This window comes from Prosopis cineraria, unplaced genomic scaffold, assembly GCF_029017545.1.
Source record: "Prosopis cineraria cultivar Desert tree isolate PC_DT_omini unplaced genomic scaffold, ASM2901754v1 PC12, whole genome shotgun sequence".
Taxonomy (NCBI): Eukaryota; Viridiplantae; Streptophyta; class Magnoliopsida; order Fabales; family Fabaceae; genus Prosopis; species Prosopis cineraria.
In genome coordinates, this window is record NW_026555343.1 from 33,468,612 (window position 1) to 33,488,504 (window position 19,893).

The 19,893-nt window shown below is 34.6% G+C and overlaps 3 protein-coding genes across 11 annotated transcripts; all 3 read right to left on the reverse strand.

Annotated features, from left to right (window-relative positions):
* Nucleotides 1–717: 717 nt before the first annotated feature.
* Nucleotides 718–5,994, reverse strand: LOC129287454 (uncharacterized membrane protein At1g16860-like). Of its 4 annotated transcripts, XM_054923615.1 has the most exons (6): nt 4,414–4,996; nt 3,483–4,161; nt 3,254–3,350; nt 2,809–2,964; nt 1,506–1,717; nt 718–1,290 (listed from the first exon to the last, which is right to left on the reverse strand). In XM_054923615.1, exons 1-6 carry the CDS (start codon nt 4,418–4,420, stop codon nt 1,098–1,100), a joined length of 1,344 nt encoding a protein of 447 aa, XP_054779590.1. In that variant the 5' UTR covers nt 4,421–4,996; the 3' UTR covers nt 718–1,097. The 4 variants fall into 4 exon arrangements, with proteins under 4 accessions (XP_054779590.1, XP_054779587.1, XP_054779588.1 ...); XM_054923612.1 differs by lacking the exon at nt 4,414–4,996 and adding an exon at nt 5,734–5,994 and having other exon boundaries at nt 3,254–4,161; XM_054923613.1 differs by lacking the exon at nt 4,414–4,996 and adding an exon at nt 5,113–5,264 and having other exon boundaries at nt 3,254–4,161.
* An 8,064-nt stretch (nt 5,995–14,058) lies between these two features.
* LOC129287689 (ylmG homolog protein 1-2, chloroplastic-like) lies at nt 14,059–15,117 on the reverse strand. The gene has a single exon (XM_054923909.1). The coding sequence runs from the start codon at nt 15,038–15,040 to the stop codon at nt 14,315–14,317; it is 726 nt and encodes a 241-aa protein (XP_054779884.1). The 5' UTR covers nt 15,041–15,117; the 3' UTR covers nt 14,059–14,314.
* A 1,076-nt stretch (nt 15,118–16,193) lies between these two features.
* Nucleotides 16,194–19,587, reverse strand: LOC129289666 (uncharacterized). Of its 6 annotated transcripts, none has more exons than XR_008588183.1 (3): nt 18,482–19,071; nt 16,535–17,821; nt 16,194–16,428 (listed from the first exon to the last, which is right to left on the reverse strand). XR_008588183.1 is itself a non-coding variant. In XM_054926478.1 (3 exons), the coding sequence occupies exons 2-3, from the start codon at nt 18,617–18,619 to the stop codon at nt 17,417–17,419; spliced, it is 543 nt and encodes a 180-aa protein (XP_054782453.1). In that variant the 5' UTR covers nt 18,620–18,675; nt 19,089–19,587; the 3' UTR covers nt 16,194–17,416. The 6 variants fall into 6 exon arrangements, 4 of the variants coding, with proteins under 4 accessions (XP_054782453.1, XP_054782452.1, XP_054782451.1 ...); XM_054926478.1 differs by adding an exon at nt 19,089–19,587 and having other exon boundaries at nt 16,194–17,821; nt 18,482–18,675; XM_054926477.1 differs by adding an exon at nt 19,089–19,587 and having other exon boundaries at nt 16,194–17,821; nt 18,482–18,685.
* Nucleotides 19,588–19,893: the final 306 nt, after the last annotated feature.

The window sequence follows — 19,893 nt, forward strand, 5'->3', positions numbered from 1 at the left end:
AGACATTAATTTAACTAATCATTTTACTAATGCGTATTTATTCATTTACTTGCAGTGCAGAATTTGTTAACAATATCTTTTATATAACTTGTTACTATGTGAGATAAACTTGTTAACACCCCTAATATAACTTTGTCATTTGCGCAATGTATACTTGTAAATCTATGAGGGAAACTTCTTAACAATACATTGTACAATTCAGTCTTGTTAAAATATGAAATGCACTTCTAAAACCCTCATTTCTTATTAAAATATATTTTAAAGAGAAAACACAATCATTAATTTATATCATTTTATCAAGTTTTGTTTTTAATTCCTATAATTTTTCTAGTCGTTATAGTTGATATAATTTAACATCTTTAGAGATTTTAAAAACACATATCATCCAATCTTACTAAAATTATTAAGATTAAAAACACTGAAAAAATCTACGACGACTAAAAACAAAAACTAATAAAATTATAAAGATTAATAATTATGTTTTTCTTATTGTAAATTTAATTTCTTTGTTCTGTAATGTATTTTTAGATTCTATTAATCTTGATTTGAAATTACCTATACCAAAATCCTCCCAAAATAAAAAATCCATTTATGTTGATTTGACACAAAAAGAAAAAAGAAAATTATGTCAAATAGAATATAGCCCATCAATATTTAATATTTTAATAGTCATAGCATTCACAAGCAGCCAAGAACATGTCTAACATGCTGTTAAAATTAAAAAAGAATGCACCAAAGATTCCCTTCACAATTGGGGGAAAACAAAAAGCACCAAGTTCCTCTGAAGACAACTTGTCATTATATGAACCAACAACATCCATAAAAAATGCAAAATCCTCAAGGGGAAAAAATACAATAACTAAAAGAATAAGAACTTACATTAGCTATACAACAAACTACGAGTTGAGTGTGAAAACCAAAAAAAAAAGGCCCCAAACCATCGACGTCATCTATAGAGTCATCATCACACTTACAAACAACAACATCAACCACCATCACCATCAACTTCTGGTATCGGAACAAAATGTTTCTCTCTTTTGTTTCGCAAGAGGGAGAAGAATACCTAACAGTTGTCTGGTGCACTTTTTAACATATAACTACACTGGAATGACATCAATCTTTGATGTATCCTCACATCTCAAAACAATACCTTCAAGATTTGAAGGAAATATACATTTAGCCCATTGGCATCCAGTGTTCAAAGGCTCAGAAGGAGGAACAATCATAAGCACATTCTCATTTCTCTGAACCACCCCCATTACACTTACTGTGCTTCCTTCTTTGATATACCTACACAAGTAATAGTAATGGCAGTCTCATCAGAACTTCTTGTTCATCCAGGGATAGATATTCATATTTTGGCACATAGAACACAACAGGTTTTAACTACCACCAATGGATGTTACTGATGAGGTGTCAAATATCAATCTACTGTAGCAGTTTGCCTTTGTATTGATGAATAACGAGACAAATTTCAACTTTTTTAGCAGGAGGAAGTACTATACCCTTCTTTTATTCGCATTACACGATCGTCACTTGAAAGGTTTCTCTCTCCCAACCATCGGAGGAACTCCGGGGACATGTCTTTATTGGATGGATTAATGTCGATTGCGACAGACTCATCAACATAAGGAGTCACCCTTGCACCGTAACCTGTTTTGACTAATGCTCTTAATCCGGACTGGAAATCAGAGATGTAAAAATCCACCACATGCCTCTGCATTAAAATAAAAATACAAGGTAAATTTTTTTTTCAAGGAACACTATCATTTGTTGTTTTTAGACTATAAATCCTCTACATCCTGAAAAAAAGATGTCTGGCCTGCATGCGAAATGATAATATGATATAAATTGGAGTTGACTAGAATTAAACCCAAAACTTCCAAATCACACACACTTTGACAACAGCAGCAGAATGCTCTCAGCCTCTCACAACAGCTGCTCCAATCAAGGACGACATAAACCATCAAAAACTAGAAATAACATGAACTCAAATGCGCCAACTAATACTCATATACAAGTGAGATGTGCATCCATCATATGGAGGGAACACTAATAAGAAAGAGCCCTTTTAACACTAATTAGTAACACTTGCTAATACAGGAGTAAGAATCAAGGATAACATAGTGTACCTTCTTTTTCTCTCAATGGCTAATAGCCAAGGAGATAGGTCACAGAAGAAGCCCCTAAAACCAAAATTTAGCACTATAAAAGTAAACCACAGGCTTCCTTCCCCTTGGAGCACAATCAGAGAGAAGTCGAGTAGCGCACTATCCGTTGAACAATATTCAACTACTATTAAATATACATATCCCAAGAAGACTTACACCATTGTGTAATCATAGAGGACTCGGAAGAGGAGAGAGGCTCTACTATTAGGCAAACACCCAAAAGAAAATCGAACTTCAAACCCAGGAGAGACTAGTGCCACACACACGATAGAAAAGCCAGGAAATGACAAAGTCATTTGCGGCCATCTTGAAACACCTTTTATGAAGATACAAATCAAAGGGCGCCTAGTAAACATACTTTGAGGGTTTAAAGGGTAAACATAAACAAAACAGAAAACAAAAAAAAAAAACAAAAAACATGTTTAAGGTGACAGGAGAGATTGACAACAACAGGGAGAAGGTGAGAAAATATTAACAAAATAAAAAAGCATTAATCAGAAAGGTAGACATCTAATCATTTCCATGAACAAAGTCATCATTACACTTTATATGCCCAAAGAAGAAAAAGAAAAATTGTTTGAGAAGCTCATCATATGCTTTTTTTTTAAAAAAAAAGTCAACAGATTACTGCAATTACCTCAGCTGATCTTAGTCCCCAAGTAAATCGGTGATGATTTGGGTTGGCAGGTTTCGAACCCCATCCTCGATATTCATGCAAGCTTGTAGATGTATAAACACATCTAGGGACTTTCCGAAAGGAGGACTCAAGAGGGACATTACCACAGGTAACCACCTTCAAAAGGCACAACAAATCATTGTGAATTTCTCTCTTTTGAACACCAGAATATAAACAACTGCCAGAATGATAGAGTCCTACAAAAGAGACTCCAGCCGACCACTCATGTATGATTATCAGTGGATAATCAGTTACATAAAAATCACTTATCCACCATTGAACAAGAAAGCAAACAAGGGGATAGGTGGTTTAGGTTACGTCTTCATGGTCGTGTACATTTTCCATGTCTATTTTCTAACTAAATCATTCAATATAAACATATGTCCATGTTAATTAAGTTACATACCCCAGAAACCTTCACAAATTGCCCATTCTTAGCGGTTCGAAGCTCAGCATCAGGATAACGAGAAATGAAACTGACAATGCCTCCCCTCCCATAACAACTATTCCATGTAAATAATGCAACAACAGCAGCAAACAGAATTACTACTACAATGAGAAGAATGGCATTGCGGACAGCTCCAAGAATAAAGCCTCCGGCAATGAATCCCATAACAAAGATCAGAATCACAGACCACAAAATTGGCTTCGGGAAATTCCTCCTGAAGGAATATTCATCATCTAGGCTAAGAGTGGTCACAGCTGGATTATGAGCAACGGAGAAACTGTGAGATTTCATTGATCCTGTGGACTCTAATGGACCCGATACTTTCCTTGGAGCTCCAGATGAGTTTAGTGGACCAGATGTTATGAGACCAGTGGTTGGAAGAACTGGAGGAATTGAGCCAGAGTTCTGGCGTGTGACCCCACCAGATTGAGGTCCAGATAACTTCTTCACCGGTTCCCCATGTTTATTCAATGGACCAGAGTTGGTTTTCTTCATTGAGGCTGAAGTAGACATGCCTCCAGCCACATTACCTGATGTAGTATACCCAGCACGAGCTGCCGCATTGATAGGTCCAGAATGTGAAGCAGTGCCTGCGAATGATCCAGTCCTTGAGGGAGCACTGCCTAGCTGACCAGATTTTCTAGATTTTGAACCATCCATGGGGATATCAAACATTTTCCCAAGTTCTCCTGACTTCTTGATGTCACCACCAGTATATGGCATGGCAACAGAGCTCATTGTTGGTGCCTTTTCTTTCGGCTGTTCAGGCCGGCCTGACACATATAGGCCATTGCTGAGCTTATGAGATGGGAATCTTGAACCCATCAGCCTTCTTGATGTTGCCACAAAGAGGTAACAAAGCAAAACTGCAAGTGGAGAGATGAATGAGATAATTGAAACATAAAGTAACCATAATTCCATACTTCGATGAGCAGACGCACCTAAATTCACTTAGAAAGAAAACCAAGGTAACTGATTCTTCAACAAAAACTGGAAAATAACCCTCTAAGTTTCAACATTCAACATTAAGAAAATAAACCCTTCCATTGGAAGTGAGAAATTCATGAACACCAACTAAACTAGTTGCTTAAAAGCAAAAGAATATACAAAATGTTCACCTAGCATCAAAGCAGCACATTTTGTTAAGTTGCACCAATTCTCCAATTTAATTCATCCTCTTTATTTACTTTCTTTTACACCTCTTTGCCGCGTGTTGAAAGTTCAGCCAAGTCAATTAGCAAACTTGAAACCACACAGGATCGTTTGCCACTGGATTAAAGTTGGGGTGGAGAGGGAGGATTTCCCCTTTTAAATATAACTGAATGGATCGATAGATTTTGAAGAAAAGAAGCGGTTTACCCTTTTGAATATACCCATGAATTAGCCCAAAATTTGAAAAAGAATGTTATTTAAAATTAATTAAAAGCCATCATGATTAAGATGGAGAAAGTGGCACTAATTTTTATTTTCTAACAATAAATACCACCCAAAAAAATATAGCACCACCGAATATTTGGCAAGAATGAGAAGAATAATAAAGGAGATATGACAATAAGAAATTACCTTCTTTATCTATGGCAAACAATTGCACATAAAGTAAGCCAGTAGGAAATTCTACAGTCACCTATACTAATGAGTGCACCTCTTTCCTTCTTTAGCAAAATCTCATGAAAGTTCCAACAAAATTATGTGATTAAGAGGCTATTTATTTGCTATATTGAATTGTATTTGAGGATAGCAGCTCAAATGTACATTATCTTTGAATATAAAAAAGGGAACCGTGGAAGAGTTACTCAATTAGTTAGAAGTTTATAGACCTTTAGACTCAAATTACTGAATTGTGAGAAGTTTGTACTCTGCTAGGAATGTAAATATGACACTAATTTGGCCATTGAATACACTTTTTGTCCTTCCACGATCACTTCAAACTAAGCAAGTATGCCAAATGATACCTGCAAGTGGATCTGACGTAAAAATGAAATTAGGACCCATGGCCCAATTAGATCTCTGAACATTCCGAGTCAAGTAAGGGAAACCTCAAAATTCAAGTATTTTTCCGAGATCCAAGTAAGGCAATGAGAAAAATAGAAACAAACCCCATTATTCAAAAGTATAATTGTTTCCAGAAGCTAATATCCCCGCCCCCCTCGCACCCAGTGAGCATCAAAATACACCACCAGAAAACTTTGAAGAAGATATAGATAACCCATATCGGAAACTTAACATCCGATGGTGATCCTCAGGAACCAAAAAAAAAAAAAAGACTACAACAATTTCACAGGCGACAGGAAATCAAGGCAAACCCAAAAGCGCATTTGAATAGTAACAACGCAATGCTTCTACCAACACGAAATGTAGATACTGAGATGCTAATGAAGAAGAATAGAGTGGAAAAAGGAGTAAGAAGTAAGGAGTAAGAAGTAAGGTAAGAAGAGTACCTGAAGTAGAAAAAGGCTTGGAAAGAGGGGAGAGAGAGAGAGACGACGATGCAGAGAAGAAGAAGAAGAAGAATAGAGAGTAGATGTGGGAAGTAGGAGAGAATGATTGTGGTGGAAAGTCTAAGTCTGAGAGTGAGATCCCATCTTCAAAGCACCAGTCGCCATCTCTATCAAAAAGAAAAATGCCGCTACTGCGTGCTTCTCTCTCTCTCTCTCTCTCTCTCTCTCTTAAAAAGTCTTTCTCTCTCTTCAAACAGCCGCAACAACTGGTAGCAGGTTGTCTCGTCCGGCAGAAACCACCAAACAAAGGAAAAGAATATTTTTTTTAATCATATATTTATTAATTATTTAATATTTAATTTAATTATTAGTACCTCAAAAACACACCTTCCACAAACACCGCCTTATTCTCATTGTCCCTTGCCAATTGCTACAAACCTTAGTTCTACATTTAAAAAAAAAAATGATTATTAAATAATGTTCATTAAAAATAGTTTTTAATTATTATCGACATAAAAACTGAAAACACTTTTCCTTAATCCTGGTCTCGGATCTCGAAATTCATGTGAATGTGAATGCAGATAGAAAAAGACGGGCATGAAACACACGTTAGTTCGAATTCGAATGTAAATGGCATAAACATGACTCCAATAAGTTACATGAAGTTAAAAAAAATGAAAATTGAATTTTTCTAATCAAGAAGTATAAGGAATATGATGAATTTATGTTTTATTTAATGTTCCTTACAACTATTTGATGTCCAATAATATTATGTCACATTAGAACATTGTCGTGCTTATTATGGTAACCTTCAATTGCTGAATTTTTTCTTATATAAGATTTGAAATTGAAACTATGATAATAACTATCCTCTAACTAAATGAAAGTAAAACCAACAAAAAATATTAAGAAAAAAAGTAATCATTTAATCTCTATAATTTTAATTCAATTGCAACTCAATCTTTATAATTTTAACTTAATTTCTACTCAATCTCTAAACTTTAATTCATTACAACTCAATCTCAATAGTTTTTTATAATTTTAAACACTAGTTTATAAGTTTTAAAAAATAACTTTGATTTTTATAATTTTATTTTCTAAAATATAATATCAATATTTTAAATTGTTAAAATTATATAGATTTAATTACCTCGAGGAGTTCAAGAATTGAGTTGCATTTGAGTTAAAATTATAAAGATATTATAAACTGAGGGACGCTTGATTCAACTGGTTAAGAGAGTTGAACTAACTTATCCTAAGACCTCAAATTCAAATCTTAAAATATGTAATTGCATTAAATAAATTTGTTAAAGGCATTCCTAATATGCTTATAGGCCTGCCATTGATGATAACGGTTTCACACAATGGGAAGTTCAAATAAGTCTATGTGAAAGTTGATGGTACGTTCAAATTTTTCAAAATACCAAGCAATGGAATCAAAAAAAAAAAGAAAAAAAACTAAGTTATGATAAATTAAAGTTCACAAATTAACTTACAATTAAGTTAAAATTACGAGGTCAATGATTAATTTTTCGATTGTTAATGAACGAGACAAGCGGCACTTTGATATGGTTTGAGATGCTTGATCTTTTATGCAAGTCGTCCAATTTGAATGTTGGGAATACAGAAATAGGAGAGTTTTTCCAAGGCAATTCAAATTTGACTTAATATTTAAACCCAAAAGAACCCGAACCTAAATGATTTTTCTCATCCGACCCGAGACTTCCAAGAAAATATACAATTTTGTGTTTTTATGTTATTCTGTGATTCCAGTCAATGGCAGACTCTCTCTGCATCCAGCAAACAAAATAAGCAAATACAGTCAGACATATATTGAATTGAAAAAAAAAAATCAATTTAAAAAGCAATGTTTTTAGATCCTGATCACCTAAACAATGAGACCGATCAAACCGTCACCCAGAGAAGAGAGTAGTTTGGTTTAACTATTTGGCTCGTTTTGGTAATAGATCTAGTTTGACTTGGATGACTTGAAGATTCAGATAAAAACTCAAGATTCAAAATAGTTGTACCGTTTTGACTCCCTTTTTATTTAAATATTATTTTTATTTAATTATTATGTTATCGATTCAGCTACCACTTTAAGGGGTTAAAACATGAAAATCGTGACTCGTTAATATTTCAGATTCATTGTCCAGTCTAATTTTTAAAATCTTGTTAAAAAGAATGAAAGTAACTTGTGATTAATTAAACAATAATTAAAATATGCTGCATCACCTGTCCCATAATTTACCGTAACGTGAGAATCTTGAATATGAATTTTCTCTCCTTTTTAACCAATAAAAGTAGGAATCTTTCACTCTCTTGAAAGGTTGTTTATTGAATTATATTATATTTACATTATAGTGCTTTGAATGAATACAGAAAAATAATAATATTGCTGCCAGCTGGAAATACCATTTTCAACAGTCAAACCGTATGATCTGTATGGCAATACGCATTGCTCCCTTTGACTTCACTCACAATCACAACTCCTCCATGCATCTCAATTGCTTCTAGAATTGCATATATTAATTTTTATATCACTATTAATTTAATTCTATATAAAATTTAATTTTCCATGTTTCAGAGACTCGTGTTTCTTAAGCAAATGGTTAGAAGTTTCATTCTCAACCAACGTGTTTTCTATTCCTTTTAATAAAAGAGAAGGCCTGTAAGCATGTTAATCGAATCATGCTACATATCTTAATACTTTGTTGATAGTTATGATATAACATTCATTTGTATATCTATATCATGGAGGTGACATGCGAAGTCAACAGTTATTGACTTCTCTGAACATATGATCTATGTAATCTCCCAATCACATATAAGAAGTCGTCTAATATTTTTGCACAAGGAGGGTATCTATGGCCTTCAATGCTAATGAGGAAATTAACCTCTTTTGCTACCCTTTAAAGAAGAAGATATCCAATTAGCCGTAGATTCCTGTACTTTCATTATGTTTTGTTTTGTTTTTAGCTTATATTTTTATTGTATTATACTCAAATAATCCCTATAATTATAAAAAATTCATATAATAACCATAAACTAGCACTGACGGAGTTAATTTCAATGTAACTCTATTAACCCTTTTACTGATATTGTAAAAACATATTGACATGAAAATAAATTGACCAAATCTAATTAAAAACAAAAGGTAAGAGGAAAACTTTCTTTTATATATGACTTAATTAAATAGAACATAGTAGACAAATGCTAGATTAAGTATACACCAACAAAGAAATTAAAAGAGTTAAAGTACATGTCAAAAAAATTAACTCCGCCAATGCGCCTCATGATACTTATATGTATTTTTAGAATTATAAAAACTAATGTTACAAACCAATCAAACTAAAGAAATTGAAAACAACAATGTAAAATTATAGAAACTAAAAGGAAAGCATAATCAAAATACAAAAGGCTACTAGCTACTTTTGTATTTTCTCACAATAATATAATACACCCAAAATAAAAAAGTGCACTTTCTAATACTTTATAGATGCTTTTGAGGGAAGGCGTGACACCAGTAAATTGTTATCTAGGTTTTATATGATTAATGAGTTGGTGAGTGGCATCATTTTGATAGGAGCGCTTTGGGGTAACTTTTGAAGAGTGCCTGAATACAAAACGGTAATGTGATGTGCCCACTTGTTGCTAGTTGCTACAGCACATACTGCAATTATAAACAATACAATACTGACAACATAACATCATCAACATGTATGCATGTAGGACAGCAAGTTCGCGTATCTACAAAGGCAGGTCTCACAATGCATCTTTGAAAACATTGAACCAATTTAAAATCATTAAACAAAGATCCAAGTTGCCATAGGAAACAGAAACACTGTTTCTTGTATTAACATTCATCAACACATGTCAAGTAAAGTCTCCAGATATTCAACTTAAGCTGTCAGCGTCCTAGGATAGATTCTATGGGCTCAAATGCCCATGAAAATCATTTGAAATGCTGTTCTCAAGTTGCATTGCACCTTCTATCAAGAGTGCTGCACTAGGATGAGTGAAACCTAGCCGCCTTTTCATAGCTTGCAGACACTGTTATGCTATCCATCTACATATATAATATAAAAATTCCAACAATTCATCATTTCTCATATTTCACAAAACACACAATTATATGTATAAAAAGCTCTAAGCTGGCATGGATCACTATTAAAATGCTTCAGAATCCTAATTTTTATATATATTAGTAAAATGGGAAATTTCATTACTCAAAAGTGAACTGCACAGGAGGAAGGGACAAAATGAGCCAAAAAAGAACTAACAAAAAGAGAAAGAGAAAAGCCAAAAATTAAATCAATTTTCTAAGGTTACAAAAGGATCTGAACGCATTATCAGTGAGAATAGCATCTTCAGTGAAAGAATCAGCATTAAAGAGTCTGCAATTTCTGACTTGCCATAATTTCGAGCGCATTATACTGATTCCAACCTTCCAGGAAATGTCCAGCTCAGACATTTGAAGATATTGAACCAGCCAAGAGTTAATATCCTTTGCCATAGAAGTCAGTGCACATATCAGTAGCTAAGACTCTTTTCCAAACATTTGCAGCCAGGGGACGATCTTTGAGAATATATAATTTATATTTTCAATTGTTGCATTACAAAGTGAACATTGCTGATCCTGTGTCATCTTTCTCCGATATCGTTCAGAGTTAGTGAGCAATCTACTTTTCATCATAAGCCAGAAAAAGGGTTTGACCAGTTGAGCCACGGGAAGCTTCCACGTCTTTGCCCAAATACCATCAGCATCATTCCAAGTCAACGATTGGGGGGTAACATAGGCAGATTTGACCGTGAATTTCCCATTTGCATCAGGATCCTAAATCATATTAACCATTAAAAAGCATGCTATGCTCAGTTGAAGGTTGCTAGCAGCCTTATATACACACGACCCTTGGGCCAATTTGTATATGTGCGTATTAGATGCATATATGTATATGCACAAATACTCACACATAACACAGTTATAAATTGTTCATCAAGCGATACTTACATGCATAAATACATGTATATACACATATACTCTAGCAGGAAATTGCTCATCCTCACTAAGGGAGATGCTATATTGCATTATACTGTGAGATGTTATGGACAGGATACGAAGTTTACATCTTACAGAGACCAAATTTCTTCAGGAAACAGTAGCCTAGACTAGCCCCGACAAGATAAAACAATAATGCATTTTGGATGGGAGACAGCAAAAGATGCTCTCTTCCTCTTGTTTGATTCAAACAATTCGAGGGGGAAGGGAGACAAAAGTTTAACAAACCTTCCCTCCCCCACCTCTAAAATTGGGGTTTTTAAGGGGAAGGATGAAGCCTTTTTGAATTACACATGAAAATGTAAGTGTGGATTTGATTCACTTCCTCTCTTCGTCCATCTCCATTTGCTTCACTTTTTATCAATTTCTCACGTTCTTAGTTTCTTACAAGTGTAATATATTTACAAGAGAGAGTTTGGACTCACAGTAATGACCCACAACCTCAAACTGCAGGGTTATAATACTCTCGTAATCACATTGAAGTTGATAGAACTCAATCCTAGAATGGGAGAATTCAGAAAAACTGAAGAGATGCGAAAAATAAAGAAATTCTGAATTAAGAATGAAACAGAATACTAAAATCTAGAGATAGGAAACCAGCCTAACCGACAGATTAAAAAGGAAAAAAAAAAAAAACAGAGCAAGCAAAATTAGCCCCAAGCCCTTTGGAGGCTGCTAGATAATCCGAACTAATCTCCCTTCTCCCCTTCCCCGCACCTCTTATTGAGGCTCAATAACAGCCTTCACACTAGCTTTTTCTTGAATACCAAATTTGATTCTTGTAATTCTTGTATTAATGCATTTGGGGATAGAATGACTCGAGAATGTGGTTATGTATCGGATCCATATCTCATAATTACACTCATCCACACTCTTCTATCTTTTCTCTCTATCTCTCCCTGTATGCACCCTCTTCTTGTGAACGTAGATCATCCAAACTGCTAAATGCCCAAGTCAGCTTCCATAAGTCTCATTCTTTGTCTGCACTCTGCCTTAGACAAAAAGTTACCTCTTTCTACTCCCACCCTTCCTCACATGCATCTTAAACTAATAGCACAACGAGTAGGAGCACTCAGTCCAGTGAGCAAAATACATCTGGAGACACATGAAAGATTGGCTAAAATTATAAAATATGGCTAGTATGTCAACTTTTTAAAGCTTATCCTTTACCATCTTAAGCGCTACAAAAAATGGCTACAAAGAAGAAGTTCTAAAACAGATAGTGAAGCAAAAACAGATCAACTCGCCCATGTGGCCCCATGTGGCACAGAATTCTATCTCCTTTCTTTCTTCTCTATGGTTGCAAGGGTACAGCATATCTCTTACAAAGATACCAACTCTTAAACAATAAGGCATATATGTGAGAGAGAGAGAGAGAGAGAGAGAGAGAAACGCTCAGCGGCCACTTAACACTTTGTTCACATGGTATATAAGGCATGAATGTTCTTTCCAACAATAACGACAACAAGCCTTATCCCACTAGGTGAAGTCAACTACATGGACTGCATTATGCTATTGTGCTCTATCATTAACCAAACTTTTTAAAATATTATTAACTAATAGGTCTTGTTCAATATCCTCCATAAGTGTTATCTTTGATCTTCTTCTACCCCTCTTTACAAAGTTTAAGATTATCCGTTTCCACTCTCCTCAAAGTGCTTCCCACAACTTTCTCTGTATATGTTCAAATCATCTCAAATGATTTTCTATCATTTTTCTCTCAATAGATGCCACGCCCACCTTTTCTCGTATGCACTCATTTTAGACTTCATCTTTTCATAAATGCCCACACATCCATCTCAACATTCTCATCTCTGTTACTCCAACTTTATGCTCTTACTATCCTTTTAAAGCCTAACATTCACTACTATATAACATAGCTGGACTAATAAACAAAGAAAAGGTTCAAATGCATCTCAATTTCCACATCAATAGAACCCGTTTCATTTCTCTCGATACTCAAATAAAGTTGTTGTCGTGATATCTGACAACATAAAATTCCATCTACGAATAGGCAGTAAAAATGAACAGACCAAGCAACATTAAAGGATTTGAACTTCACTTTTTAATGTAAAACAAGAAATTAATCAAGAAAGAAGATCCAAGTGAGGATGATTTGGAATCCTCCAAGAAAGTGAAATTACAGAACAGTAACACACAAAAAAGGGGGAGAAAAAGGACAAGCATGCAGCAATTCTACCTAGTCTCTCTGCATATCCAAAAGAAACCCCTTCAAAGAATCTGTCAAAATCCTTGAAATAAGTAGAGCGTTAACATAGAAGGGATACAAATAACTTCACTGTAAATCCGTACAGGACTATTTTACTAAAGAATGCAACACATTTTAACTGTTTTTCATAATTTGCACACTAAATATATATCTCAAGCTTCCATTCAGTCAAACTATGACAATAGAAGGGATACAATTAACTTCATTGTTCATTGTAAAATGTACATCCTACAAAGGTGTCAGCAGATTTCATCAATTCTTTAACACATATAAAGGTTGGAATACAATACAAGCATTGTATCAAATATGAACATACCCAAGTGCCCCTTTTCTTAGTGTATTACTGCTTCCTTCGATTGTCACAGATATTTAGCATGGAGTTGCTTCAGAAGGACACCAGTAAATATCTTGAGTGCACACACACACACACACACACACCTATATATTTTTCATAGGAGAAAAATGAATAACAAAATAACAATGATAACATGGTTTGGAAATTATGGGATCAAATACACTGTAAATTTAGTATCGAAAGGCCAAGCCTCTAACCATCGTCCTCATACTATCCAGTTACACGACCACAGCTACATTTTTTAGCAGAGCTAAGCCACAAACCATCCTCCTCAAAATTTTTTGTGGAACAAAAAACCAAGTAGACACCAATATGTTTTTTCTACTTAGATGCACCAAGATTTGAATAATTCAAGGACACAATATTCCACAGAAATCTCAGTTATATTCGAAAGAAACACATCAATGAAGAGACATAGGGCATACATCATATAGAACAATGGCAGAAAGCCATGGTACCTGACAGCCAACTAATTCAGTAACTCAGGGAAACATCAAGACCTTCAGTTATGTAATCATAAATGCACACACGTTGGGTTAACATTTGATACACTTCATGCTTGATGGACAGGTAAGAGTCATAAAAATCCAACGTCCAAGCAGATTCTAAGGTGAATATTGATATATTCTAAAATAAATAAATAAAAACTTCAAACGACTGAAGCATCACAATCGGAAGAAATTGGAGAAATATTCAAGTATCTGTTATTCAGAGTACATATAACAGAATACAATCTAATACAATCTGAAATCAACTAATCAAGTAAAATAATGCCAAAAACTATCAAAATTTATATATTGAAACCTGACGAAATTATTGTGGTAAGTGTATCCCTACAATAATGAAATACAAAATATCGAAGATGAAGCTAACATTGAAGATAAACTCTGCATACAGCATTTCACCACTCGATGAATAGCTGAAACTTTATAAACAATCAGCCGCTGCTGCCATGGAGAATTGAGCCAAGAGTGCCCAGAACAGCGAAAGCTAGAAGCGGACTAACATCAAGCGTATCAAATACGGGAGGAATAATATTTCGAAACAAGTTCAAATAAGGATCACAAAGGTCCCGAATAGCTGAGAGAGGCTGACGCTCCCACGGAATGTTGGGGAACCAACTAAGCAAAACCCTAACCATCAAAACCCCACTATAGATGTCGAGCCACTTGGCGAGTCCAGCGGCCACAACAGTGAGCGGAGTGTTCAAATAACCACTGGGACGGTCCCGCAACGACGCAAAGAAGAGAGGACCGGCGGCACAGATAGCATTTCTCTGAAGGTTCAGAATTGCAGCAAGCTGCTCCGGCCCAGGAACGAGTGGGATTTTCTGAATTAGATTGATGCACAAGCGAGATATAGATAAACCTAGGGCAAATATGGTAGCAAGAGTACGGGTTGAGCCTGAGAGAATTTCCGGCGGTGAGGTTGGGGAAGCTTGAAGGGGCAGTTCCGGCGAAAGAGCAGAGGAAGGAGAGACCAAAGCACCACGAACAAGTGGAAAATGACGGATGGATTGAGGATTGGAGTGGAAAGTAATGGTGGGTTTAGGAGGGAGAAACGAGGGAAAAGCGAGAGGATTGTACTTGAGCCTGAGGTTCGGAAGACGAGGAAAGGAAGTGTGAAGGAATTGAGTGGAAGAAGCCATAGCCGGCGAAGCCATCTTCCTCGATTGCTCTGACTATACGCAAACAAACACCAAATGGTTAGGGATAAAATGGCCTAAAAATACAAATTAGACTTTCGGTGTCAGGAGCTCTGGTTTCCGGTGAGATCACCGATGTAAATAATAAATCTTAATTATTAACTTTTTTTTACCCTCGTGTCATAAATGTTGAATAATGATATTAAGTGTACTCCTTTCGTTTGAAAATAAAAAATATTTATAATCAAATCTCAACCTTTAATAAAATAGTTATTTATTTTTTAATTAATTTTAATTTTTTATATTTATTCTTATTAAAAGCCCTACAATAAGTATAAAATCATTATCAATAGAGACACTTTTAAAAAAAGTATTAATTACATCTCAAAAGATTAAAAATACATTATATTTTTAAACATTTAACTCCTTAAAAAATGCATTATATTTTTGAATGGAGAGAATATGTACTAATGTATAATTTTTAAATGGGAAAAATGATATTTCAGGAAATTCAAAAAATACTAATTACAGATAAGAATACTTTATTTAAAAAAAATTAAGAAGAATCAAGTTTGTTAATTAAAATTAAGTTTTCAAGTATTCAACTTTAATTTTTTTCCAACATATTGTAAGAATTAGACATATTTTCTCATGTATTGTGAAATATCTCAAAAATTCAAGATTAATTATGACTAATTAAAGGTAAATTACTAATTTGAGTAGGCCAAAATGAGATTAATGAATGGTTATTGAGTCTAATAAAACCTAAGATAGGTTTAGGATTTGACTCAAGGAAGTAATAGGCCACATCAAGCCCAAAGTAGTGGCTTAGCTCATAGGCTTTGCCTACTTTACTATTTAACATTTATCGAAGTGGACAAGCACCACGGAAGATGTTGTGTGATTTAATGTTATTAAAATTGAATCGAACATTGAACTAATCAAGGCACTGGTTCATGGTTCAAAGGTCGGACTGGGGTCGAATCGTTTGTAATTAAATTAATATATTTTAAATATTATACATTAAAAATTATAGGAAATATGATAAATTAAAAATAACTAACTACTAATAAAGTGATGATCTCATCATATTTCAAAGTTTAAAGGCGTACAAATCCAAGTACACATTAATAGTAGGAAAGTAAGTAATATCCATGTTCAGAATTCAAACTTCAAACTTTAAAGTCATTCATGGCCATGCACAACACAACACCACAATCTAACATTCTTATACAATCTAATGGTCCAAATTCAATCCAAAAACTACAACATTCAATTGCCATACAGATCTTTTAAATTAAACTTTCCAAAATCATGCTGAAGATCACAAACATCTCCTTCAACTCTTATAGCATTCGGTGAATCCAAAATAGGAGACTACGGAACATTCACATCTTCAACAGCACCTAGACATATATTTGAAAAAAAAAATAGTTAGCATTGACATATAAATAATGAATGAATAAACTATAAATCAAACAAAGTTTTAATGTAAAAAGAAGAGGAGCAAACTTCATTTTTCCTTAATTCAAGACCGGATCCAAAGGGACATGCATTGCCACTAAGAAAATCTTCATTTTGAATTTCCTCAACAGTGAAGTCAGGATGTGGAGTTGGAACTTCTTTAGCTATCCAATATTCAAGCTTATCAATTGATTCATAATCAACAGGATCATAACTCACCTTCTTCAATTTTGAATTATATAAAAAAATCACAATCAAATCCCTAATCATTCAATTATTGAAGCCAAAGAAAATTATTTCAGATTTGAGTAATAATTAATGATCACCTATTTAGCAAACGCAAGTTGTAATTAACAAACACAAGATCATTCAATCTTTCATGTTCTAGCCTATTTCTTTTTTTGGTTTGAATTCTTTTAAATAAACTCCAATTTCTTTCACATCATGAAGAAGAAGAAGTTTGTCCTAGAATGCGAATTGCAAACTTTTGTAATATTGGAGCACTACCCCCCAAACATTGCCACTAGACATCTACATCAAATTCAAACAAATTAATATTAGTTAATATTTAAAATTATAATAAAAGAAAAAAAGAATAAGAAGCTAACCAAGTTGTATTTCATTTGCTACTTTATGAGCTTCTTCTCGGCCAAAAGAGCCTTAGCGCTTGCAATTCATTTGCAACTCAAAAATCATGTTAGAATATTCATGGGTAGACTTGTATATTGAAAAATAGTCCAACATTGATTTTGTCACTCTACTCTTCTCAATAAATCCTTAGTCATACAAGAATGCAGGATTTAAAAAGTAGGCTGCTACATGCAAATCACACTTCAAATGCTTATCCCACCATGCTTGAATTATGCTTGTGCAAGGCTTGTATTGTTCCTTCTTTCTATGAAAGAAATTTTTGATTGAATTCTTTGCTCTCTACATAGCCTCATAAACATAACCCAAATATGGTTTTTCATCAACATCTACAATTCTTAGTAGCTTGATAAGAGGACCCACAAGACATACAATTTGATAGTAATCATCCCAAAACTTCTTGTCCAACACAATGTCACCAACTAGTTGCCTAACTTTAGTCCTTAATAGTTTATTATTATGAAAGTACTTATCTAAGACCAAGGCTTGCAAATCATGCTTGTGCTCATGCAAACTTTTCAATGTAATGAAAGTAGTAGCAAACCTGGTCACTCCTGGGTGCATAGTTTCTATCCAGCCATCTCTTCTCCTAAGCCATGAAAGAAAAGCCATATGATTGTACACAAAAACAGTAATTTTTGATGCCTTTGTTGCAAGGTCAGCTACATGGGGCATGCTTGCAATGTCCTTCAAAATAAGATTCAAATAGTAAGCAGCACAGGTGACCAATAGATATGATTATATTTTTCATAAACCAACCTGCCAGCAGCTACATAATTGGCATTATCAATCACAACATGCATTATATTTTTAAGACCAACCCACTCAATAACTTCACAAAACAAAACAAAAACAAATTCTTGACATCCTTGACTGTATGTGAAGCATCAACAGACTTTACAAAAATGAAGCTAACAGGAGAATAAATTAGAAAATTTATTAATGTTCGTTGCCTTTTGTCAGTTCAACCATCAGCTATGAGTGTGCAGCCACTTTCTATCCAAGTGGCTCGATGGCTTTCAATAAGCAATTGACACTCTTTTCTATAATCAATCAACAAGTTAATCCTTAACTCCTTAAATGAAGGACCTTTAAAACATTGGCCAATTTACAGCAATTGCATCCAAAGCAAGCAAAAAATGTGGACAATTTACAGCATTAAATGGAATACAATTCATATATAACCACTTAGCAATGGCTAATTTAGCTTTATATTGAGCTTCTTTAGATGACCATACACTCTTTAGCCTTGGTTGGGAGCCAGAAGTTGCCCTTGGGGCAATATAATTATTAACTCCATTAGTTTTTCGTTTTTTTTTTCACAACAATAACATTGCTAGAACCTACCTTCTTAGCTTGCTTACTTGGCTCTGGATTTGGAGTAATTACTTCACCTTCTGGGTTATCAATAAACTCTTCAGACATGTCTGAATCATCAAGCTTCCTCTTATTCACCAATGACACTTCTTTCAAAGATTGAACCATCCTATGGCGAACATCATGTGGAACTTTCTTGCAAGAAATTATATTTCCTGAAACACCTACAAGATGCTGCTTCATCCTATTAATCCTACCTCTTCTAAATGATAAGGAGCAATGAAGGCAAGTATATTTTTTAAAAGCAAAATTCTCCCATGTAAGATCACTTTTCCCTCGAAGAGATGGTGTAGGTGATACTTGAGGCACAAAGGCATCATTACTATTCGAACCAACAGCAGTTTGTAGGGTACTATTATTATTTGAAGTTGAGCCAGAGGTAGTGCCAAGATCAGGATTATCGGTGGCAAGAGTTGGAGGTTCCAAATCCATAAAAAACAACTAAGTTTAATCAAAATATAATCAAAATTGCTAAATTAGCAATCATCAATCAGCACCCAGATGTCCAGAATCACAAAACCAATTATTTATTAAACTATAAATCATTTGATTGAGCTTCAATAGTAAGAGCTCTAACCTTTTAATGAAGATTGAAGATGGCAGACGAGGCTGGAAGCAGACCTGACCGAACTGAAAGATGCTAAAGATGAGAGGTCAGTTGAGAATCGAGAATGAAGATGCCAATGTCCAACACATATGCGACGAACAGAGGAGAGGCAAGACGACGGTCAGGTTGAGAAAGAGAGGCAAGGAACATGAACAGGATTGAACAGTTGAGAGCTCGTGAGGTTTGCCGGACTGGTTCTGCAGAAGCTCGTCGGACTAGTTCTGTAACAGCTCGCATGATCTGGTTCTGCGGAAGCTTGCTGGACAGATTCTTCAACAGCTCGCTTGATAGGGTTCCGCAGTAGCTTGCATTAGAGCTTTGAAATCGAGATAGATTAGAGGAAAGTGGAGCACTTCTGTGACTCGATCTGGACTCTAGAGTATTCTGTTCTATGTGTGTGAGGGGCCGAGAGAATCACGATTCACTAACCTAAAATTAGGTTATGCCAGAACAAGCAAAATGGCGTTGTTTGAACAAAGTGGGGTGGATAGGTTATTGACAATGTGAGTATCTAATGGTATTATCTAGACCAATAAGAGTATAAATAAGCTAGTAAAAGGTAGAAATTGGTAAAGTTGTGGTAGATTGCTACAATAAAAATTTTGGGGTTAAGCTTTGATTAGAGAAAATTGATGATAATTAATTATTGATATGTAGATTGATGGAATTTTTTTGGGTAAAAGATTGGTGGTATTGAAACATAGATTGACCTCTTATGGTGAATTTGAGTATGGAGGAGGCTCAATTGTGTATTGACATAAGTAACTTGGTTTGT

Bases quoted from the DNA above. Each gene is read 5' to 3' on its own strand.
- LOC129287689 (XM_054923909.1), bottom strand. From the start codon at position 15,040: ATGGCTTCGCCGGCTATGGCTTCTTCCACTCAATTCCTTCACACTTCC.
- LOC129289666 (XM_054926475.1), bottom strand. From the start codon at position 18,943: ATGGATTTGGAACCTCCAACTCTTGCCACCGATAATCCTGATCTTGGC. The intron at 17,822-18,481 runs GTAGGTTCTAGC...CTTATTTTGAAG, and splicing joins CAAGTAAGCAAGCTAAGAAG to GACATTGCAAGCATGCCCCA.
- LOC129287454 (XM_054923611.1), bottom strand. The intron at 2,965-3,253 runs GTATGTAACTTA...TGCCTTTTGAAG, and splicing joins AATTTGTGAAGGTTTCTGGG to GTGGTTACCTGTGGTAATGT. The intron at 1,291-1,505 runs GTATAGTACTTC...TTACTTGTGTAG, and splicing joins GTAATGCGAATAAAAGAAGG to GTATATCAAAGAAGGAAGCA.